General features: G+C 46.3%; 1 protein-coding gene and 2 pseudogenes across 1 annotated transcript; 1 reads left to right on the top strand and 2 right to left on the bottom strand.

Annotated features, from left to right (window-relative positions):
- Positions 1-2,439: 2,439 nt before the first annotated feature.
- Positions 2,440-4,134, top strand: LOC136536044 (uncharacterized; annotated as a pseudogene).
- Positions 4,135-4,271: 137 nt separating this feature from the next.
- On the bottom strand, positions 4,272-6,032 carry LOC136516335 (AAA-ATPase ASD, mitochondrial-like). Its single transcript, XM_066509706.1, has one exon. It carries the CDS (start codon positions 5,921-5,923, stop codon positions 4,442-4,444), a length of 1,482 nt encoding a protein of 493 aa, XP_066365803.1. The 5' UTR covers positions 5,924-6,032; the 3' UTR covers positions 4,272-4,441.
- Positions 6,033-8,896: 2,864 nt separating this feature from the next.
- Positions 8,897-23,464, bottom strand: LOC136536043 (uncharacterized; annotated as a pseudogene).
- Positions 23,465-24,700: the final 1,236 nt, after the last annotated feature.

Raw genomic sequence — 24,700 nt, 5'->3', positions numbered from 1 at the left:
CTCCGCAGAGGACCAGTCTGGGCGTCGGTGCTCCTCCCCAGGCACAGCCTTCCCTCTCCTTCCGCCGGTGCTCCAGCCTGCTTCGGATCTGCAGGCCTGCTCCGGATCGACCAGCCTAGGCGTCGGTGCTCCTCCCCAGGCGCGGCCTTCCCTCCCCTTCCGCCGGAGCTCTAGCCTGCTCTAGACGTCGGTGCTCCTCCCCAGGCGCGGCCTTCCCTGCTCCGGATCCGCCGGTGCGCCAGCCTGCTCCGGATCCAGCAAGGGCTCCATCCCCACTGCCGGCTGCCGCTCCGGATCTCCGACCTCGACGTCCTCGATGACCTCCACTGCCTGCTGCCGCTCCATCCCCACCACCGGCTGCTGTCCAGCAAGGTGAGCACGCAACACTGGTGTCCTTGCTTTCACTTGTCTTATTTATGTCATGACTTTGCTTGGGATTCTGGCCGTGTTTTTGGCCGTGGGTGGGCAGGAACTGGCTTGCCTTCGATGAAATTTGGGTGTTCCCCTTGTGATTCGGGCACTGTTTCATTGGTTGCTTGTGTGGTGTCACACACTTGAGGGACGGCCTGCGCCTTGCGCCTAACTTGAGTTCCCGAATTTTCCTGGTGGAATTGGGAACAATCGGGCTAGGGATCTCGCATGGGCGCACCAGAATTGATCCTTTCCGTGGAAATTTTGCCGCTCCAGTCGAAGTTTAGGCGCTTGTGGTTATGAATTAGTATCTAGTTTTAGGCTTTATCCTGATGAAGATAGCCAAGCAGTTCTGATCTAATAAAGCATTAGCTTGGCCTGTTTATTCTTCATACAATTTATCATTTGCGTGTAGTTTAGGACACCTGTGCCTCAGGAAGCAATGAAGATCCATTTCATTGCTGTGCCAAGGCCCATCCATGTGCTAGTGCTAGCGATCTGTACTGGACAAGGGAGGACCAAGAGGAAAAGTTTAGAAGCTAGCTTTGCTTCAAATTCTTTCCTTGCACTGGTAACTTAGCATTTCTCAAAAGGGTGGAATCATTGGCTCAACTGCAGAATCATTTGATTCCTTTAATTAAAAAGTCATCTGTTGTTGTTTTCCCTTCTAATCTGACAGATCTGAGATCAGGCATGAGGTGCTCCATGTGAGACTTTATTTAATTGGCAATGTAGATCACATCTAACATGCTCCAATGGTGTCAAAGGCATTTTCTGTGCATACTCTTTAAGGGTTGCTTTTTTCTGTTGCTCGCCGTATCTTGAATGATGTATGTTAAGGAATCTGTGGCATGATCTTACATGACATTTTATAAATCTACGTCAACTTTAAGTGCTTCTGTTCAGTAGAATTGAGGACTGCACTTGTTGTGAATATGTGGCTCAGTACAATTGGTGACACTGCCGTTTTTTTTTCTTTCATGTACATAGACATCCCAGTTTGCTTGAATAGATGGAAAAAGCATCAAAACCTCAAGCAAAATGGGATACTTTTGTCGCCAAAGTTTTCAATGAAATATGCGTAGAAGAAGTGCTTGCCCATAACAGGCCACACAATTGCTTGAATAGTGTGGGTTATGCTAATTTGGTGAAGAAGTTCTTTGAGCGAACAAAGAGGCCATATGACAAAGAGCAAATGAAGAATAGATGGGATGTACTGAAGAAGAAATATGCACAGTGGAAGACGTTGAACATGAGAGCCACTGGGTTGGGAAGGGATCCTGTGACCGGATGTATTTCTGCTAGTGATGAATGGTGGACAGAACAAAATGCGGTGAGTAGTTGAGATGTCGTCTTTTGTATTTTAGTACTCATCGGCATGTCATCCTCTAATTGTTATCATTTAATGTTTCAGGCTATGCCAGGATGTATAAGTTTCAAAACTGCAGTTCTTGAGCACGAGGAAATGATGCGGATAATGTTTGATGCTATTAGTGTGACTAATGAGACATCCTATGTTCCTGGAAGTGGTCCTGACGATGGAGAGGGTGAGGAGCATGAGGCCGGTCATGGTGATGGTGATAGTGAGAGAGTCGAAGGGAGAGGTTCACCACATGTCACACCAAATGCTAACAAAAGGCTAGCTGAAGGTTCCTCCTCTGGAAAGAAAAAGAAGACATATAGAGATCAACTTATGAAGAGGTTGGTCGACACATATGAGAAGAAGGCCCAAAGTAGTAAAAATTCAGCAACTTCTCATGCGGTTGATCATGTTAGAGATGAGATTGGGGCTATGTTGGAGCAAGTCATTAACGATGGTGCTGAAGAAGGGAGTGATGAACACTACTATGCCACCCAATTGCTTAAGAAAAAGGAAAACCGTGATGTGTTCGTTACTTTGAAGACACCGAATGGGAGGCTTAATTGGCTAAGGCGGGCATGGGAGGACCAGAAAATTTAGTGTTGTTATGTAGTAGTAAAATAAATTGTTCAGTTCCAGACATTATTTGATGAAAATTTAGTGTTGTAATGGGTACATTATTTGATGATTTATGTCATGACTTTGCTTGTGCGAATAATTATTTCTGTGTATATGCTTCCTCTGTTCCTTTGCTCATGCTTCATAATGTGTACCTATTTTAGGTGCTGAAATCAATATGAGCATCTCCAGTGATGATGATGCAAGTCAGGATGAATCGGGTACTGATGAGGATTTCATGGTTGCATATATTGTAATGGAATTGATGGGGTCAACAAGCAGTGTTGCAAAGAACAAGGAGGTGGTTCCGGATGTACCAGTCATGACAGGGATACAATGGGTTGAAATCCAACTAAATGATAGAGTGCAGTGCTATAACATGTTTAGAATGACAAGGTCAGTGTTCCATCGCCTTCATCGGACTTTGGTTCAGAATTATGGCTTGAGATCAACTAATGATATTTGTACCAAGGAAGCCTTAGGCTTGTTTTTGTGGACATGTGGTGCACCTCAATCGTTTAGACAAGTTGCAAATAGGTTTGGTCATTCTTTAGAAACTATCAGTAGAAAGTTTAGTGAGGTACTTGACTCAATTTGTAGACTGTCTATTGACATCATAAGACCTAAGGATCCACACTTTGGTACAGTTCATCCAAAACTGCAACAAGCTAGGTTCTGGCCTCATTTCAACGATTGCATAGGCGCTATTGATGGTACACACATACCTGTAACTGTACCAAAAAGTGAACAGGCAAAATACATTGGACGACATGGTTATGCTTCACAAAATGTCATGGCGGTTTGTGACTTCGATATGCGGTTCACATTTATTGTCACGGGTTGGCCTGGATCTGCTCATGACACTCGGGTATTTTTGGATACTTTAGTCACCTACAAGGATAAATTTTCACATCCACCTGAAGGCAAGTATTACCTTGTTGATTCTAGGTATCCTAATAGAAAAGGATATCTAGCACCTTACAAGGGACAAAGGTATCATGTGCCCGAATGGCAACATGATCGTCATGCAGTGGGATCGAAGGAGGTGTTCAACTATGCTCATGCATCCCTCCGAAATGTGATTGAGCGGTCATTTGGAGTTCTCAAGATGAAGTGGCGCACTCTCTTGTAGTTACTTAGCTATCCAATTGAGAAGCAATCAAAGATTATCGTTGCTTGCATGGCTCTTCATAATTTCATTAGAGACAATGCCATATATGATGAACATTTTGAAACATATGTGGAAGACAGTAGTGGTGTTGGGTCCCAAGTTCCTTCAGCTGATGGTGGTGGTTCGGCGGATGATATGAATATGTGTGCTTTCCGTGATGCTATTGCTAATGCGTTGGTTGGGTGATTCATTGTTAGAAACTTGAGTATTTTGTAGCAATTACATTACCCAAATGGATGTTATTTTCGACTATTATTGTACATTGCAACTTAATGGAGCCATATTGCTATCTGAAACTTTAAAAATATTCCCACCATTATCTTCACATCATTGTGATGAACCAAAAGAGGTATAATCAGCCGTAGGGGTACATAGGTCAATTTACATCCAGGACAGATAATCTATCAGAAATAATCAGGACAGCCAAACGCCTAGCTTATTTAGACAGCAGATTCTCCAGATCGTGGCTTATCAGATAAGCCTGCTCAGCTTATAAGCGAGACTCAGAAAAGCTGAAACAAACAGGGCCGTAGAGTACTTGTGGTAGATAAACTTCGATCCAACCTACTAGAGTTTGTAACTGAGGTGACCTTCTCACCCCTAGCTAATTAATTTTGGAAGTTGTTATATTTCAGGTGTCTGATTTTTCAAAAAAAAATTCAGACAATAACTAACAAGAGATAACTATATTATAATCAAAAGGACAACTCATAAGAGACAAAGAACAAATTTTTCTATAGCCAAACAACGACAAAATTGCATGTTGCCTGAACAGTAATAAAAGATCAGGCAATAGGAGAAGTGATTAATTTATTCTACGGGTAAATTTTCAGTAGTTACTGCACTGCTGTGGAAGTACAACCCTGGAGACACTGAAACTGCTACTGTTCCTCCTCATCTTGCTGGTTCTGTTCATCCCCTCCGCTCGCCTTCTTCTCCTTGGCCTCTTCCAGCGCCTTCACCAAGTCCTCGAGGCACGAGTCCGGGCCGTCGTCGAGGCTCTTGGGCGTGAGGTTCTCGGCGACGTCGGCCGGCGTCATCTGCACCTCCCGGAGCAGCTCGCCGACGGCGTCGAACAGCGGGTGCGAGTCCACGTCGAGGTACGTCTTGGCCAGGAACTTGAAGGCCTCGAAGCCGCAGTAGGACATCTCGATGTGCTTGTCCATGCGGCCCCTCCGGATGAGCGCCGGGTCCAGCTTCTCGACGTGGTTGGTGGTGAACACGATGATCCGCTCGCCGCCGCACGCCGACCAGAGCCCGTCGATGAAGTTGAGCAGGCCCGACAGCGTCACCTTGCTGCTGGTGTCCTTTTTCTCGCCGGGCCTGAAGGGGCCGCCGTCCTTCTTGTCCTTCTTGTCGTCCTCCTCCGCCGCCTCCTTCTTCTTGCGCGACCCGGTGAGGTCGAGGGAGCAGTCGATGTCCTCGATGACGATGATGGACTTGCTGGTGGTCTCGATGAAGAGCTTGCGGAGGTCGGTGTTGGAGTGCACGGACGTGAGCTCGATGTCGTAGATGTCGTAGTCCAGGTAGTTGGCCATGGCGGCGATCATGGCCGACTTCCCCGTCCCGGGGGGCCCGTAAAGGAGGTACCCGCGTTTCCACGCCTTGCCGACGCGCGTGTAGTAGTCCTTCCCGTTCTTGAACATGTCGAGGTCGTCCCTGATCCTCTTCTTCTCGACGGGGTCCATGGCGAGCGTGGCGAACGTCTTGGGGTGCTCGAACGCCACGTGGCTCCACGCCGACCTCATGTACCCGCCGTCGCTCCACTGGCTGGTGGAGATGTTGGTGAAGAGCTTCCGCTGGCGGTTCTTCACCATGACGGCGCGGCCCAGCTGGCGGACGCGCGGGAGGTAGGTGTCCAGCACCAGCGACCGGTGGCGTTCCAGGAAGTAGAGTCGGTAGAAGCGGCGCTCCTCCTGCGCGGCGCCGCCGCCCCAAAACGCCGCGGCGCCGTCCGAGCGCGGCGGCGGCTTGGAGGTGGCCCACCACCAGACCTTGGCGCCCTGGAACTCGTCCTCCACCTCCTCGCCGTCGGACATGCTGAGCACGAGCTTGTCGGCGTCCTTGGAGCCCTCGGCCCGGAGGTGGCGCACGCCGCGGGCGCTGGCGTCGCTGAGGTAGGCCTTGACCTCCTCGTACGCGTCGCTGCGCTTCATCCGCCCGCCCTCGTACTCGGAGATGGTCACCGACAGGTACGGGTCCACCATCGCCGCCAGCCGCCGCGCGTGCCGGCTCAGGTGCCGCGCGAAGAACTGCTGCAGCTGCAGGTGCTGCAGGTTCTGCCACACCACCGTCCACAGCACGGCGATCAGACTCAGCACCACGCCAGAGTTGAGCCCGCTCAGCATCGTTTCCATCGCCATCGCTAGCAACCACTCACCACCTGCAGTGTGGTTCGGTGCTTCGATCTGCTTCCTCGACGATGGACCCGTGGGACTTGCCAGTCACACACAGCACGCGGCAGCTGGTCTGGTCCCTGTCCTCGAGGCCTCACCCCTGCCTGTATTTATAGAATCTTCAGTGTGGACCAGCAGGCCGTGGGGAAGGGGAAGGGGACGGGGTGCGCCGTGCGCGTGCGCGTGCGCGTCGTCGTCAAGGTGGCAACCACTGCATCACGGGCGACGCCGATCGACGGCACGTCAGCTTTGTTGCGTCCTTTGGAATGCTTGCTCGTGAAGGAGGAGAGCCGAATGGGCAGACGCAACCGTACAATAATAGCTTCGCGTCGTCGTGTTGCACTGCATCTGCACTGCCGGTTGCCTGTCGCGCGCGCGCGTTGGACCTGAGCTGCTGTGAACGGACATGTCGGTATCACGCATTCACGCGCGCCGTGTCGACGTGACCTGACGCATCGCCCGTGGCGAGTGGCGGTGCACAATTCCTTGGCGACCAAGTGGCTGGGACTGGGAGCTTACGCTGACGTTTCGAGTCGGTTTCCTTGGCTCGGCGCGGCGGGAAATCAGAGGACCAGCTGAGTGGACATCGCGTGTTGGCTAGCTTGCAACTGAAGAAAGGCAGTAGACGGTCACGTCATGTCACAAAAGGCTCGCTCGTCTTCCATGTGCTCTTTAGATTTGAGAATTCAATGTCATATTTTTTTTATAAAAATCAGAAACTCGTTCTAATAGAACTCCAACATACTCTTTATATTTATACTAGACAAGTGGCCATGCATTGCACCGGGAAAAAATAGTACCACAATAATTCTTGACTGTGTGTGTGTTAAACTGATATGGCACGTAATGAATAAACTGAACTAACAATCTGATTTTTATTTCAAATCCCTCTGCATCATTCCATTCTTCTCTTTCATGTATAAATGACCTTTACAAACTCCTTTGCAGATTTAAGTAATGCAACTTTCAGAACTAAATCAATCTTCTATTCAGTGGCATGCTCCAAGTCGAAGCTTGTCATTTTGCCATGGCTCGTGTGCCTCTCGCACCCTACCCCATGGAGGCCGGCACCGACGTGTCGACGTTGGCCAGGAGCAGCAGGATGGCGAGCAGCCGATGATGCTCATCACGGGGTGCGCAAAAGGTGGGATCAGGTACAGGTACGGGTACATCCAGGCCTTCACGGCTCTCGGATGCCACCGACGTCCCCGACGCAGTCATCGGCTGGGGCCGACGGGTATTAAAGCTGGCTGATAAGTCGGCTAAAGCTGTTTTAGTGTGAGAAAAAAAATGTTGTAGATTCTAGCTGATTAGTTCAAGCGAACAAGCTCGTGCGACGTGCCAGGTGAATTTCCCGTCTGCGACGCCATGCTGCTGACATTGACGACGCGTATGGACCAGCACGCCGTCGTGTGGGCCGCGACGGTGCGCATGGTGCGGACCTACGCATCTATTATCGCCGGTAACATGGTTCGTTATATGAACCGTTGGTGATGAGACTGTCGGTTCGTAAGAACGTCCGGGTCGATAACTATCACCGCTGCTTCGTCTTACCAATCGATGGTGATAGTCTATCATCATAGTCGGTTTGCATCACCAGCCGGTGGTGATGATGTGCTCCTCATCACTGCCGCCTAGCCATATGAACCAACGTTGAAGACATTTTCACCGTTAGCTCGTTGCATGATATGACGGTGATAACCATGCTGCAGTATAAATAAATTCATAACTTTTTCAAATAAAGTCAGATGAAAACAAACTTTATATCAAAGTTGTGGATCTTGACGCAATCGACAACTTTGTAGTTGATGACTTTTTCATTTGAAACCATGTACGGTCCCAGAATTTTGTTTGAAGCGCTCAAATTTTAAAATTCAATTTTTTCGAATTGTACAAACAACCCTAGACGGAAAACGACCAAAACCAAAGTTGTAGATCTCAATGAAATATACAACTTATAGTTAACAACTATTTCATTAGAAATCATTTATAGTCTCAAATTTGTATCTGGAGTTTTAAAATTTTCAAACAACCTCGGATGGAAAATCGACAAAAACCAAAGTGTAGATCTCGATGAGAATAACAACTTTGTAGTTGATGAGTTTTTCATTTAAAATCATTTGAAGTCCCAAAAGTCTGACTGAAGTTTTGATGTTTTGAAATTCAAATTTATCAAACGACTTCGGATGGCGAAACAATCAAAATCAAAGTTATAGCTCTCGATTAGAACAACAAATTTATAGTTTATGATTTTTTTCATTTGAAGCTGTTTAGGGTCCTAAATATTTATTTTAAATCTAAAAAAGTGAATAATAAGTGAATGGATATGCTATATTGACAAAAGTGACTTAGGGGTGGAGTGGTTAGAGAAGAGTGATTAGAGGAGCTACGAACTAAGGTCTCAGGTTTGAATCCTAGCACCACCACGTACCATGAAAAATAGCGTGGAGTTAGGGCCTGTTTGGGACTACTTTGCTCTACCTTTTCCAGCTCTGCTCCACCAACTCCACCATAGAGCAGCTCCACTGTAGAGTTTCTGGAGCAAGTGGACCTGTTTGGCACGCAGTTTAGCTCCAACTCTGAAAACATAAGGTTTCTATAGAAAAGGTCTACTATGTCCCTAATCGATGTTTGGTGTATGTTCTGTTGTATGTAGAGCATGTGTAATTGAATATTTTTTTTACCAATTCAAATATGGTGTAAATATTATAATCTCATTTAATTTATTAGAGAAAAGTAAAAAACAACTATTTTGGCCAAATAATTCCATACTTTTGTCACGTAAATTTCAAAGCGCTTGATGGATAACTGACAAAGTTCATATTTCAGATACAAATAATTATCCATACATGACTAATGATAAATAAGATAACAAAGTCCATCATTCTAATAGAAATGGTTGTCCATAGATAACTAGAGAATAGTGACTAATACATAATTCTAGTTCCAAGCTAGAGAAAGAGCGGTGGCCAAGTCATCGTGGAATTTGTCTATAGTAGGAGCATTCGGTGCATCAGTAGAGCCATTTGATCTAGCCACATATTTTAGGTACCTTTCCGAAATCTCTGGAACATAATTTGGATCACGGTCTCACCGAGCAAAGTCCAAGTCTTCACCGCCATGCTCACGAATGAAGTTGTGAAGGACCATAGTAGCCACAACAATCATTTTTTGCTTGAACATCGGGTAGGACGTCATTTTATATAGAATCTGCCATTTCATTTTTAGCACTCCAAATGATCGCTCAATAACATTGCGGATGGATGAGTTAACACGATTGAACCTTTCTTTAGGAGTCTTTGGTTCCATTCCTCTTGAAAGCATCTAGGCCCCTAGTTGGATTTCGGTGATTAATGTCAATACAAGATTACTATGACTAACGTGTGTTTTGCAGAGGCAATTAAGTTAGGTCATTGTAATAGAGATCGATTGGGCAATCGAGGTTGTCATGCCCCTACGATGGATATCGTTTCGGTTTTCAAAGGACGCACGACAAGGTTAAGGATAACTAGTTCTAAGTGTCAATTGGAGTTGGAGAGACACTTAGAGTAGTTTAGGACTTTGTTTTTCCTTTGGCCGTACTATGAAGGGGGGTATGAACGGATAGCTTGACCTAGTTGAGTCTAGTGAGTTAGGTGTGGTGCACACTTGTTAAAACTAGCTCGAGGCAGCTCCTATGATTGCCTAAGATCCTTTGGAGCAAACTTCATTCACATATGTTCGAAAGTTGGAAGTGAATGGAGGGTCAAACACTGACCGGACGCTGGCTCCGGTGCGACCGGACGCTGGCCGCAGGGTCCGGTCAGTTCGTTTGACTGAGGTGGTTAAGTCTGTTGTGACCGGACGCTGGAAGGTTGTGTGATCGGACGCTGAGGGCTAGCGTCCGGTCGACTCCAGTAAGGGTCCAGACTTGGAAAAGAGTGACCGGACGCGTCCGGTCAGTGTGACCGGACCCTGTGTATCCAGCGTCCGGTCGTTTACAGTAAGCATCCAAGAGCGACCGGACGCGTCCGGTCGGTACTGACCGGACCCTGGCAGCGTCCGGTCATCACTTGAAAACTGGTTCGCGGGTTGAACTGACCGGAGCGTCCGGTCATCACGACCGGAGCGTCCGGTCACCCCGCAGAAGCTCATAACGGTTAGTTTTTCAGGCTGCCTTATAAATAGAAGCTCCACTCGTGAGTGGAGCAACTTTTGCTCATTCCAACAGCTGAGAAACACGTTTGTGAGTGCCAAGAAGAGCAAGGTCCTAGTGAGGTGTTTGTGATTTGAGAATCCAAGAGAGTAGCCTCACTAGCAAATCAAGAGTAGCAAAGTGTGCATCCATCTTCTCATTAGGCTTCGCGTGGTCAAGTGAGAGTTCGTGCTTGTTACTCTTGGTGATCGCCATCACCTAGACGGCTTGGTGGTGATTGGGAGTTTGGTGTTCACCCGGCGGAGCTTGTGGGTGACCTAACTCAAGTTGTGAGCGGCTTTGGGTGATTCGCCGCGACGGAGTGTCGAAGAATCAACCCGTAAAGAGCACTTGATCCTTGCGCGGATCAAGGGGGAGCTACACCCTTGCGCGGGTGCTCCAACGAGGACTAGTGGAGAGTGGCGACTCTTCGATACCTCGGCAAAACATCGCCGCGTTCCTTTCTCTCCCTATTTACTTTGAGCACTTACTTTGAGTATTTACTTTGAGCAATTCAATACTTGTTTTACATCCATAGAATTGCTTGCTTGAGTAAGGTTGGAACATAGGTGGTGAGTTCGTTGTGCATTAGTTTGATAGAAACACTTTTCTAGGCACAAGGGGTTAATTGGGCTATCCGTAGGATTTGTTTATTGCAAGAGAATTTCGAATTAGCCCAATTCACCCCCCCTCTTGGGCATCTTGATCCTTTCAATTGGTATCAGAGCCTCGTGCTCACGTTTTTAAGCTTAATCGCTTAGAGCAAGATGTCTCACGGGGATGGACCTCCTCCTATCTTTGAGGGAGATGATTTTCCATATTGGAAAATCCGCATGGAGGCATACTTAGAAGCTCTAGATGTTGGAATTCTTAGAGCCGCCTCTCAAGGGTTCCCCGCACCTAGGAATGCAGCACAACTTCAAGGCGATGAAGTAAATTATGAGAAATGGAATGCAAAGGCTCGCAACACCATTTTTAGAGGCCTTTGCAAAGAGGTGTTCAATCGTGTAAGGAACCACAAAGACGCCCATGCTCTATGGTCGGACGTTTGTGCGCTCCATGAGGGAACCAAGAGTGAGCGTGAGGAACGCTATCATCTTGTGATTAAAAAGCTAAATTCTTTTGAGATGTTTCCCAAATAAAGTGCTAATGAGATGTATTCTCGATTAAATGTTCTTGTAGAGGAAGTCAATGGGCTTGGACTTACTCAAATGTCACCATCCGATGTTGTGAGAAAAATCTTGAGTGTCCTCCCTATTGATAAATATGGGCACATTGTGACCGTGCTACATCAAGGTGATCTTTCCACCGCTACACCGACACAAATCTTGGGAAAGATCAATGCTCATGAGATGTACATGCACATCACACCACAAGATGGCTCATCCTCTACAAAGAAGAAAGAGAAGGACTTAGCATTCAAAGCTAGCCAAGACAAGGGCAAAGCAAAACTTGAGTATGAGAGCTCAAGTGATGAAGATGATGAAGAAAGTCTTGCCCTCATGGTGAAGAAGACCACCAAGATGCTAAAAAGGCTAAATAAGAGTGGCATCAAGTTTGATGGCAAGAAGAAGAAGTTCTTCACAAGCTCAAGAAGAAAGCCAATCTCCGAGATGGATTGCTACAATTGTGGTAAACTTGGCCATCTAGCTCATCAATGCACAAAGCCCAAGAAAGACAAGTTCAAGAACAAGGGCAAGAAAGATGATTCAAGTGATGAAGATGAAAAGAAGAAGAACAAGCCATACAAGAAGAGAGATGGCAAAAAGAGGGACTTCTACAAGAAGAAGAAGAGTGGCAAGGCCTACATTGTCGGTGATTGGCTCACGGACATTGATTCATCAAGTGGATCATCCGATGATGAGAGTGACGATGAAAAGGTGGCCGCCATTGCTATTGATCTTGCATCTTCACCGCCACCATCGCCATCATCCTCTACACACCTATGCCTTATGGCCAAAGGTGAACGCAAGGTAACTAAGAGTGATGATAGTAGTGATGATGAACATGCTAGTGATGATAGTGATAGCGATGATGATGACTCACCTACATATGATGATCTTGTCAAAATACTAAGAAAATATACTAAGATCATTAGAAAGAGTAGAGCCACAAATGAAAAACTTGATGCTAAAAATGATTCACTCTTAGCTAAGTGTGATACATTAGAAAAGGCTAATGATGAGCTCAAAGAAACAAATGATTCTATATCATCCAAACTCAAGGAGCTCAAATCTTCTAAGAAAGAGCTTAAAGATAAAAATGATAAACTTGAGTGGGTGCACAATGAGCTTGTCACTAGTCACCATAAGCTAAAAGATGAATATACAACTCTAAAGATTAATTATGATACCCTTATTATTGCACAAGAATTCTTACCAAATGAGCCACATGATGCTACTAACCATGTTGTTAAGATTGATATAGCTACCTCATGTGATGATTTAATTGATGAAAGCATTGAGCATGGATCTAGTAGCAAGGGCAAGCAAGTGGTTGAGTGCAATGACTATGATGAGTTTGTCAAGCTCAAGAGTGACAATGAGAAGCTCATGAAAGATCTTGAAGAAATAAAAAGTCACAACACCATTGTGCTAGAAACTCTTGATCATGACAAAGAGGTGATCCTTGAGAATGAGAAGCTAAAAGAAGAAATCAAGAAACTCAAGGAGGAAAAGAACAATGATATTCTCAAAGAAGAGAACAAGAAGCTCAAGATGGAGAAAGAGCATCTCAAGGTGGGATTGAGCAAGTTTGCTAGAGGCAAGCATCTCCAAAGTGAGCTACTCATGAATACCGTCATGAAGATGGATAGAAGTAGCATTGGATACATGGCAAGTGTAGAGAAGAAGAAGGCTCAAGCTCAACACCAACAATCAAAGCCAAAGCCAAAGCCAAAGAGATGTTTTGAGTGTGGACAAGAAGGCCACTTTGCTCATGAGTGTCAAACTCCATCACCACAACCCTTGCCCAAGCATGCTAGACCCTTTGCTTTCAATGCTCACTACATGCTTAGAAAAGATTCGAGTGGAAAGATGAAAGTCATGTTCTTAGGTCCCCCCAACAAGAGTAGGCCTAAGAAAATTTGGGTGGCTAAGTCACTTGTTGAGAAGGTGAAGGGCCCTCAACAAGCTTGGATCCCTAAAGCTTGAATCTCTTGTGTGTAGGTGAACTACAAGACCGGTGGAAGTCATTGGGTTATTGATAGTGGTTGCACTCAACATATGACCGGTGATCCATGTATGTTCACCTCACTAGATGAAGAGGTAGATGGACAAGAGAAAATAACATTTGGAGATAATTCTAAGGGCAAGGTCAAAGGATTGGGCAAAGTGGCAATATCAAATGATCATTCCATCTCCAATGTGCTCTATGTTGCTTCATTGAGCTTCAACTTGCTATCCGTTGGGCAATTGTGTGATCTTGGCTTTCAATGCTTATTCACCGAGAAGGAGGTTGTTGTATCCAAGGTAGATGACAATCAAGTGATATTCAATGGATTTAGATACAACAATTTATATCTAGTTGACTTCACCTCCGAAGATGCAAACTTGAAGACTTGCCTATTCACCAAAACAACACTTGGGTGGCTATGGCATAGAAGACTTGCTCATGTTGGGATGAGCTCACTCAAGAAGCTTATGAAGAATGATTTGGTGAGAGGGTTGAAGGATGTGAAGTTTGAGAAGGACAAGCTTTGTAGTGCATGTCAAGCCGGCAAGCAAGTTGCAAACACTCATCCAACCAAAGCTTTCATGTCAACCACAAGAGTGCTAGAACTCCTACACATGGATTTATTTGGACCAACAACATACAAGAGTTTGGGAGGAAATCTCTATTGTCTTGTGATTGTGGATGACTATTCAAGATATACATGGGTGTTCTTCCTTCATGACAAATCCGAAGTTGCATCTTGTTTCAAGAAGTTTGCCAAGAGAGCTCAAAATGAATTTGAAGTGAAGCTCAAGAAGATAAGAAGTGACAATGGCAAAGAGTTTGACAACACAAACATAGAAGCTTATTGTGATGAAGTTGGAATCAAACATGAAGTCTTCGCAACCTATACTCCTCAACAAAATAGTGTAGTTGAGAGGAAGAACCGGACTTTGATCACTCTTGCAAGAACAATGCTAGATGAGTACAACACTCCCGAAGCTCTATGGGCGGAAGCAATCAACACCGCATGTTATGCATCCAACCGCCTATTTCTTCAAAAGTTCCTTGTCAAGACACCATATGAGTTGCTCAATGGGAAGAAGCCGGACGTCTCCTTCTTTAGGGTGTTTGGTTGCAAGTGCTACATCTACAAGAAACGGCAACACCTAGGGAAGTTTCAAAGGCGTTGTGATATAGGTTTTCTTGTTGGTTACTCATTGAAGTCCAAAGCATATAGAGTATTTAATCATGCCACCGGCTTGGTTGAAGAAACATATGATGTGGAATTTGATGAATCTAACGGCTCCCAAGGAGCACATGAGAATCTTGATGATGTAGGTGATGAACCATTGAGGGAGGCTATGAAGAATATTCCGGTGGGAGACATCAAGCCAAAAGATGATGAAGATGATGCACAAGTCATTAATCAACCCTCTTCATCAAATGTACCACAAGATGGTGAAAAAGTTGGGAGAGTAGAAAATGAAGATACTCATATCTCCCATGAGCAAATGGTGGTACAAGCACAAGATGTTGATGCTCCACAACCTCCTCCTCAAGTGGTCAATAGAAGAAATACACCTCTCCTACAAGATCATCCACAAGATCTCATCATAGGGAGTCCAACAAAGGGGGTAATGACTCGATCTCAAAAACTTACCTCATTTATTGCTCATCACTCTTTTGTCTCTTGCTATGAGCCTACCAAGGTAGAAGATGCTCTTAAAGATCCGGATTGGATCAATGCCATGCATGAAGAGTTGAACAACTTCACTCGCAATGAAGTTTGGAATCTTGAAGAGCGACCAAAAGATGCAAGAGTCATTGGAACAAAGTGGGTGTTCCGCAACAAGCAAGATGATCAAGGTGTTGTTGTGAGGAACAAGGCAAGACTAGTGGCAAAGGGGTTCTCTCAAGTTGAAGGTTTAGATTTTGGAGAAACCTTTGCACCGGTTGCAAGATTAGAAGCCATCCGTATCCTTCTTGCATATGCATCACATCATGAAATGAAACTATATCAAATGGATGTGAAAAGTGCATTCTTAAATGGCTTTATTAATGAACTAGTCTATGTTGATCAACCTCCCGGGTTTGAAGACCCTAGATATCCTAATCATGTTTATAGGTTGTCCAAGGCACTATATGGGCTTAAGCAAGCCCCAAGAGCTTGGTATGAGCGCCTTTGGGACTTCCTTATTGAGAAGGGCTTCACCATTGGGAAGGTCGACACCACACTATTCACCAAGAAGCTTGATGGGCATATCTTCATTTGTCAAGTATATGTTGATGATATCATCTTTGGATCATCAAATGAAGACTCATGCAAAGAATTTGGTGAATTGATGTCTAAGGAGTTCGAGATGTCAATGATTGGCGAGCTTACATTCTTTCTTGGTTTTCAAGTCAAGCAAATGAAAGAAGGCATATTCATCTCTCAAGAGAAATACACAAAAGATCTTCTCAAGAGATTCAAGATGGATGAATGTAAGCCAATCAAGACCCCAATACCTACCAATGGACATCTCGACCTAGATGAGGGAGGTAACTCGGTTGATCAAACTCTCTACCGTTCTATGATTGGTAGCTTGTTATATTTAACCGCATCTAGGCCCGACATCATGTTTAGTGTGTGTATGTGTGCTAGATTTCAAGCTAGTCCTAAGGAAACACATTTAATTGCCGTAAAAAGAATCCTTAGGTATCTTAAGCACACACCAAGCATTGGCCTTTGGTATCCCAAAGGAGCTTCATTTGAATTAATTGGCTATTCCGATTCGGACTACGCGCGGATGCAAAGTTGATAGAAAGAGCATATCCGGAGGGTGCCATTTGCTTGGTAGATCACTTGTGTCTTGGTCCTCCAAGAAACAAAATAGTGTGGCTTTGTCCACCGCCGAAGCGGAATACATTGTCGCGGGTGCTTGTTGTGCACAAATATTATACATGAAACAAACTTTACTAGACTATGGAGTAGTTCTAAAGAAAGTACCTCTTTTGTGCGACAATGAAAGTGCGGTAAAACTTGCAAATAATCCGGTTCAACACTCTCGCACCAAGCATATAGATATCCGCCATCACTTTCTAAGAGATCATGTAGCTAAAAATGATATATCACTAGAAGGTGTAAGATCCGAAGATCAATTAGCGGATATCTTCACTAAACCGCTAGATGAAGCTACATTTTGTAGATTGCGGAACGAGCTCAATGTACTTGATTTTAGTAACTTCTCAAAAAATTGAGCTTGTGGTGTCCGTTGCATTCATTGTAAAATACAACATGTTTAATTTGTGGCAATGCATATAGGGCTTGTCTAACATGGTTAAGATAACCGCCGAAAAGCGTGTGAAGAAGCTTAACCTTGGATCAAACTTGACAAGCAACTAGATTTACTTACAAGTATTACATATGCATAAATGTTGTTTTGTCATTTTGTTCCATTTGCCCTCTTGTTGCCTATTTTCTTAAAAAGAATTATAGCCTAAGGCAAAATATTTTGAAAAATATGAGGGTTTGAGAGAGGTCACTCACATCAGTCCCAATTGGTGTTTATTTGGATCTTATTCAAGTTGGGACTTGATTGGGAACAGGTAGCGCGAAGGCATGTTGAAGAATTGCTGGAAAAGGTGCACCGGACGCTGCACCGGACGCTGCTGTCCAGCGTCCGGTCAGTTCACAGGAGGTGAACTGCTGTTGAAGGAGTGACCGGACGCTGCGTCTATGCGTCCGGTCAGAAAGGGTCCAGCGTCCGGTCGATGAAGAAAGGGCAAGCTGTACTGACCGGACCCTGCCTGCGTCCGGTCATGGACCACCGGACGCGTCCGATCGCGATTCCAGAGGATTTGGACCTCTCTGGAATCGACCGGACGCTGGGTGGTAGCGTCCGGTCGCTACCACCGGAGCGTCCGGTCAGTGGATCTCGCGCGTCTTAAGGACTCTTTTCCCGTTTCCTTCTCTGTCGCGTGTTGGGGGTTATATATCCGGATCTCCTTTTCTTCTTTGACCTCAGCCCGAGCCGCCGCCGTGCCCTAGTCCACGCGCCACCAAGCCACGCCGCCGCTGCCTTGCCGAGCCGCCGCCGTGCCCTAGCCCACGCGCCACCAAGCCGCGCCGCCGCTGCCTCACCGAACCCGCCGCAGCCTCGCTTGCCAGCCCTAGCCCGAGCAGCCGCGTCGCCGCCTCCTCGCGTCTCTCCTCGTGCTCGTGCCTCCGTGCACCTGTCCAGTCGCGCCCGCGCCTCCGTGCCCCTGCCAGCCGCGCCGGCCACCTCGCGCAGAAGTTCGCCGCTCCACCGTTGCCAGACTGCTCATCTTGCCCTATCCTCCCATTGGTTGGTAAGGCGATTTCTGCGTTTCTATCTTGATCTCCAATTGTGATCTCGATCAATTCTAAATACATTGATTCCCCATTGCATTCAGGGCGTTTGACCTAACCCTAGCCGGTTCCGAGATCCCCCGCGTGACAACTTACCTCTTCTCGGTTCGCGGTTCGTCAGGTAGAAAGCCATACGATTCAATTTCGCATCTACATTGCTTTCTCTATTAGGATTTCGCATCTATTAGATATATGGTATTTATTTGTATATCCATCTATTCTATCATGCAGCGAGTCGGTTCCGTTGTGTTTCGTCTGGCAGTTGGCAGTAAACTCGGAGCCAAGCTCGCGAGTAAGGATCGAGGCCAAGCCTCGAAAGCAACAGTTTGACAGTTGATCTTCATCAGCGACAGTTCACCATCTTGTCAGTTCAGATGGCTCGCACCAAGAATGTTGGTGGTGGTCCAGGTGATGATGATCGGAGGCCCCCGCCTCGTCAGCCAGCCGGATCCAAAGGCAAGTCAACCAAGCAGCTGACATCCAAGAAGCGCAAGTACCCCGACGCTGAGACAGCGAGAGCAGCAGCTGTTGCAGAGGCCGCAGAGCGTGCCGAGAGTGGTGGTACCCGCAGCGGAGTTGTCATTGCAGATCAGCCAGTTTCACCCGCAGTCAGAGCTGCGATTGAGGAGGCTGAGCGTCGTCATGGTAGTCCAGCTGGGACTGCCACGTTGGCAGGACGACGGGTTGCCATTGAGGAGGGTCCGTCAGCACAGGAGCAGCCCCCACCAGCAGAGCCTCAGCCAGCCCAGGAGACTCAGGAGAGTCAGGAGACTGAGCCGGCACCTCAGCTACGCCGCTCGAGTCGTACCAGTGCTGCAGTTCCACCGAGGCCAGTTACACGGCGCAGGGGTTCACGTCCCCCGCCTAGACCAGAGGGTCCGCCTCCAGTGGTACACCTCAACTTGAGGGCCGCTACAGCCAGGCAGGTTCAGCAGCTGCGGTTTGTTGAGTTTGAGATCTGGTTTCCTCCGAGGAGGGATGAGAGAGCAGCTGAGGGGTTCTACACGCCACTGCATGAGGATTTCTACAATGCATATCTTAACAGTGGGGCAGTGTTCAGATCACAGAGGGTCTGTCAGATAGAGTCCATTGTGGCAGCAGCCGGAGAGGGCATTCGGCAATACTTGTCATATTTGCCAGGACTGTCAGATCTGATTGGACGGACAGGGATATATGTACCTTCTTGGGTCCGTCAGTTTTATGCCTCACTCTATGTTGATCCTCATCACAGATTCATTCACTTTGCTTTCAACGGCAAAGACCACAGAGTGACTAGTGGCAGAGCCAGGGAGATACTGAGACTACAGGAGCAGCCTGTAAAGATGCATGAAGTTTGCTATAGACAGCAGGGGCCTCCCAGGCGTCCTCATGGAGGGCAGGTGCCCCCTACAGATTTAGTGCGGCATTGCTTCAAGGAGCCGTTTGGTGAGGGGTCGAGCAGGAACCCCAGTGACTTGACTCCTACAGCGAGGATACTAGAGGCCATCATCAGGAGGACACTGCTTCCTAGGTTGGGATATAGGGAGGGCCTGACTCGCTTACAGCTCTGGCTTCTCAATGCCATCATGCAGATGACAGTGTTTGACATCTGGGACCTCCTTCTTTCTGAGATGGAGGATACTATAGCTGAGGGATTCAAGGGTCGCAGGCAGCTTCCCTATGCTCACTGGATCACCTTCCTCATTCGCAGAGTTGTGATGGATAAGCCCCCTGGCATGATGGATGAGTATACAGGTGCCACCACAGAGTTCCCAGCTTACAACCTGTCACAGCGGATCAGACACGCCACTCCTCAGGCACCCAGTCAGCCTAGCCATCGCCCCGACGTGCCAGAGTCTGCAGCTCAGCAGGATGAGATCATCAGAGGGATTGCAGCTACTGAGGAGGAGGAGCTAGAGGCACAGCAGGAGGTGAGTGAGTACAGTGATAGCTCCGACGACGACTACCAGCCTATACCTCAGATGCCTCCATGTAGACACGATGCAGAGGCCGGTAGCTCCAGTTCTGCTCCACCTGCTCCACAGACAGACCCCGCTCTCATTGCTATTCTTGAGCGGATGCAGCAGGATCAGACACGACAGGCACAGGAGACAGCTGCCAACTTCGCACAGTTTCAGGCTCGTCAGGACGAGTTCCAGCGGCAGCAGCAGCTCCTTCAGCACCAGCAGCTACTAATGCAGCAGCAGCTCATGGGATTCATGCAGCATGTAGTGACAGCTATTGGGGTCCCAATGCCACAGCCTTCGCCCCAGCTTGCACAGTCTCCTACCACTTCGACGACTCCAGCAGTACAGCCCATCGGGCTTCAGAGTCAGGGACAGCCTCCAGTTCAGTTCACGTCACCTCCAGTACAGGTGTCCCAGTGGTTAGCCTCACCGGGTGTTGCCCTGCAGTTCACGCCTTTTCAGACGGGCTTTACACCAGAGCAGTCTTCCTCGCTGTTCGTGCCTGAGTCGTCAGTCTCCAGGAGTCTTGGAGCATCATTCAGCGAGTTGACCGGCATGCCTACTCCGCCTCACATGCATACTGCCGGACCGTCTACAGCAGCTCTAGCTATCATGACCACTCAGAGGCTCCCCTCGTCTGTCGCCTCGTCAGATCCTACGATAGACTTACTTGCAGCGTCACAGGCAGCACCAGCCCCAGCTCAGACCCAGACCGCTTCAGCGACACTTCCTGCTTCAGAGGGTCAGTCAGTTCAGAGCTTAGGATCAGATGATGATGCCGCCCAGTTCCATCTTGCTCCACGTACTTCAGCGCCCGACTCGTCCGCTGCAGCCCCGCCGTCCGACCCTTAGGTTTTGGTGTTTGACGCCAAAGGGGGAGAGGGTTTGAGTATGTAGACTTAGGGGGAGCGAGTTTTAGGGGGGCTAGTTATCTAGTATTAGCTTATTATATACATTTGGAGTTTCATTTGTGTGATACACTATTACTTATGCATTTGTGTGTTTACTTTCATGCATACTATTATATATATATGTGATAGTGCTATCTACGTGATTGTGATATTTGACATGTGTGATTTCTACTTTGCTTTATCTATATGTCATATCACTTGAGTAATGCTCATTTGCCCTTTGCTTCCGCGGTTATACTTCGAAGCAAATGAGCTTTGTAATTAGTACTTATGCTTAATTCATATCCTTTGAGTACATTGTGTTGGCTTGGGTCATATAAGCTTGACTAACTCTTTTGTTCTTATTGACAAAAGCTTATATGAACCAAGCCCGTCAAAAACCTCACTCCATAACATACTCGAGGTGGTATTGTCATCAATCACCAAAAAGGGGGAGATTGAAAGCATCTAGGCCCCTAGTTGGATTTCGGTGATTAATGTCAATACAAGATTACTATGACTAACGTGTGTTTTGCATAGGCAATTAAGTTAGGTCATTGTAATAGAGATCGATTGGGCAATCGAGGTTGTCATGCCCCTACGATGGATATCGTTTCGGTTTTCAAAGGACGCACGACAAGGTTAAGGATAACTAGTTCTAAGTGTCAATTGGAGTTGGAGAGACACTTAGAGTAGTTTAGGACTTTGTTTTTCCTTTGGCCGTACTATGAAGGGGGGTATGAACGGGTAGCTTGACCTAGTTGAGTCTAGTGAGTTAGGTGTGGTGCACACTTGTTAAAACTAGCTCGAGGCAGCTCCTATGATTGCCTAAGATCCTTTGGAGCAAACTTCATTCATATATGTTCGAAAGTTGGAAGTGAATGGAGGGTCAAACACTGACCGGACGCTGGCTCCGGTGCGACCGGACGCTGGCCGCAGGGTCCGGTCAGTTCGTTTGACTGAGGTGGTTAAGTCTGTTGTGACCGGACGCTGGAAGGTTGTGTGATCGGACGCTGAGGGCTAGCGTCCGGTCGACTCCAGTAAGGGTCCAGACTTGGAAAAGAGTGACCGGACGCGTCCGGTCAGTGTGACCGGACCCTGTGTATCCAGCGTCCGGTCGTTTACAGTAAGCATCCAAGAGCGACCGGACGCGTCCGGTCGGTACTGACCGGACCCTGGCAGCGTCCGGTCATCACTTGAAAACTGGTTCGCGGGTTGAACTGACCGGAGCGTCCGGTCATCACGACCGGAGCATCCAGTCACCCCGCAGAAGCTCATAACGGTTAGTTTTTCAGGCTGCCTTATAAATAGAAGCTCCACTCGTGAGTGGAGCAACTTTTGCTCATTCCAACAGCTGAGAAACACGTTTGTGAGTGCCAAGAAGAGCAAGGTCCTAGTGAGGTGTTTGTGATTTGAGAATCCAAGAGAGTAGCCTCACTAGCAAATCAAGAGTAGCAAAGTGTGCATCCATCTTCTCATTAGGCTTCGCGTGGTCAAGTGAGAGTTCGTGCTTGTTACTCTTGGTGATCGCCATCACCTAGACGGCTTGGTGGTGATTGGGAGTTTGGTGTTCACCCGGCGGAGCTTGTGGGTGACCCAACTCAAGTTGTGAGCGGCTTTGGGTGATTCGCCGCGACGGAGTGTCGAAGAATCAACCCGTAAAGAGCACTTGATCCTTGCGCAGATCAAGGGGGAGCTACACCCTTGCGCGGGTGCTCCAACGAGGACTAGTGGAGAGTGGCGACTCTTCAATACCTCGGCAAAACATCGCCGTGTTCCTTTCTCTCCCTATTTACTTTGAGCACTTACTTTGAGTATTTACTTTGAGCAATTCAATACTTGTTTTACATCCATAGAATTGCTTGCTTGAGTAAGGTTGGAACATAGGTGGTGAGTTCGTTGTGCATTAGTTTGATAGAAACACTTTTCTAGGCACAAGGGGTTAATTGGGCTATCCGTAGGATTTGTTTATTGCAAGAGAATTTCGAATTAGCCCAATTCACCCCCCCTCTTGGGCATCTTGATCCTTTCACCTCTATGCCACTCCGGCATATGATACCTCTCACCTTTATAAGAACAAAGATATCCCGGACAATTAGGATATCCCGCATCGACAACATAATATCTACCTATAATTATTAGAAACAAAATATCATATCATATTTGTAAGCATTTGATCAAACAATAAAGTCATGGTCATATTTTTAATACCTTTTGGAGGGTGTGGAAAAAAGCTCTCGTCCACTCTAATTGCATTGTATAGGATACTAGTATCATGCATAGAGCCCGGCTGTCCCGTCGACACATAAGTGGACCTCATATCAAAGTCACAACTTGCTAGAACGTTTTGAGTAGGTATACCAGACTTTCCAATATATCTTACTTGATCGTCAGGTGGCAACGAAACTTGGATATGAGTACCATCTAGAGCACCAATGCAATCTTTGAAATATGGATATGCTCTATGGTCATCTCTTATCCTCCTGTGAACAGTTCGGAAGTTGGGGTCCTTTGGTCTAATAAAATCTCTAGACATATCCATAAAAGCATTCAATACCTCATCAAATTTCCTATGAATAGTTTCACCTGAGTGCTTGAACTGGTTTTGTGCTTTTCTATTAGATTCATTTCTAGATAACACAAATAAAGAACACTGCCAACATCTCATGAGTGTTTATATGTAGAGATGGTTTCAAACCATACCTTCCAATCAATAAATCATGAAGGTCGTAGAACATCTGTGTGCTCATCCGAAGTTGCGAATGACATTCTCCCAGTGTGTACAACGTCTCTAGCAACCAGCCCATACCACATACCACTAAGGAGTGATGTCCTAGGTGGATTTTTGTAAAAATATAATTCAACATAAGCTGCAGCAAGTTTAGCACTAGCCAATACAAGATTCCAAAATGCCATGCTCTCATTGTCAGAGGTATCAGTTTCATCATCAGTTTCATCATCACTTTGCATAGAGGTAAAAAAAAGGTCATGCAGGATGCCAATTAGAGACAAAACAACAACACAAAGAGAAAAAAATGACATACACAGAGAAAAAAAAGGACGTACATGCACCAATACATAGATAAATAATGGTCAAAATAATAATACATAGATAAATAATGGTTCAAATAGCAATACATGGTTCCAGGGTCACAAATAGTAGCATACAGGTATACAAATAATAGCATACAGGTTGCAAAAAAAAACTAACTTCCATATTTGTCATTGTGCTTCTTCCTAAGCCAATTGAGCCTAATTTCTCTAGTAGGCAAGGTCATAGACATTTCTCTGTGTTCCTTCTTCACAAATAGCTGGGTGGCAATGTCATGCTCATCTGAACCATACGCCGCACCACAGTCCTTCACATGCTCCATTATTTCCGTGATGGTGATCCCTTCTTGCTTCTTTGCTGTAAATGAACTTGAACAGTCAGATATCTTCGAAATTGCTTCAACCATTAGAAGAGCTGTGCTTGACTTTGCCTTTTTCCTATCCACAGCAGCAACACGAGGTTTTTTATTTGGAACCGCACTTGGAGTGACTTCCTGAACCTCCTCATCCCCCTCCTTGTTGGCATCAAATGGGTCACCATGGACATTATTCTCTCCATCAACATATTCACTGTCGTCTACATCAAAAAGGTTGCTCTTGGCTAGTAGGAATAATAGGATTGTCACTAAAAGGGTTCCAATGATCTGCTTCCTCATTTGTAATATTTTTAAACATTTCCCTAAGCAAATCCTCATTTTGGATAAGCTTTTTCCTGAACTTGCCACACACTGGAATATCCTGCACAAAAAAACAAAAACATTAGTACATATATCATTACATCAGTACATAAAACCATACAAAATTATTGATACGTTGATAGCACTCACATTTTTTGCTTTCTTCCACCACTTAGCCTTCATGTCAATTGTTTGGGTCGCATTGTTCCAACCAGTACCTGTTTGCCTCCTCTTCAACTTTAGCCAAATGGTCCAATCAGCCTTTAATTTATTCCACTTGTTCTTAATTTGAGTCTTTGATAATGAGATACCAGTCATTTGCAAAAACGTAGCTGAGACCTCAGTATAACCTACAGAGTTCAAATGAGTATTTAGGCGATTGCCTCTACTAACTTGTTTAGCCATCAACTCGCAAGCTAATTGCAAATGTGCATCGTTCCAATCCATTTGATCACCCTGACCATGATATTATAATAGT

This window comes from Miscanthus floridulus, chromosome 2, assembly GCF_019320115.1.
Source record: "Miscanthus floridulus cultivar M001 chromosome 2, ASM1932011v1, whole genome shotgun sequence".
Lineage (NCBI taxonomy): Eukaryota > Viridiplantae > Streptophyta > Magnoliopsida > Poales > Poaceae > Miscanthus > Miscanthus floridulus.
Note: the sequence above shows the minus strand (reverse complement) of the source record. Positions and strands in the feature narration are given on the sequence as shown.

Bases quoted from the DNA above. Each gene is read 5' to 3' on its own strand.
- LOC136516335 (XM_066509706.1), bottom strand. From the start codon at position 5,923: ATGGCGATGGAAACGATGCTGAGCGGGCTCAACTCTGGCGTGGTGCTG.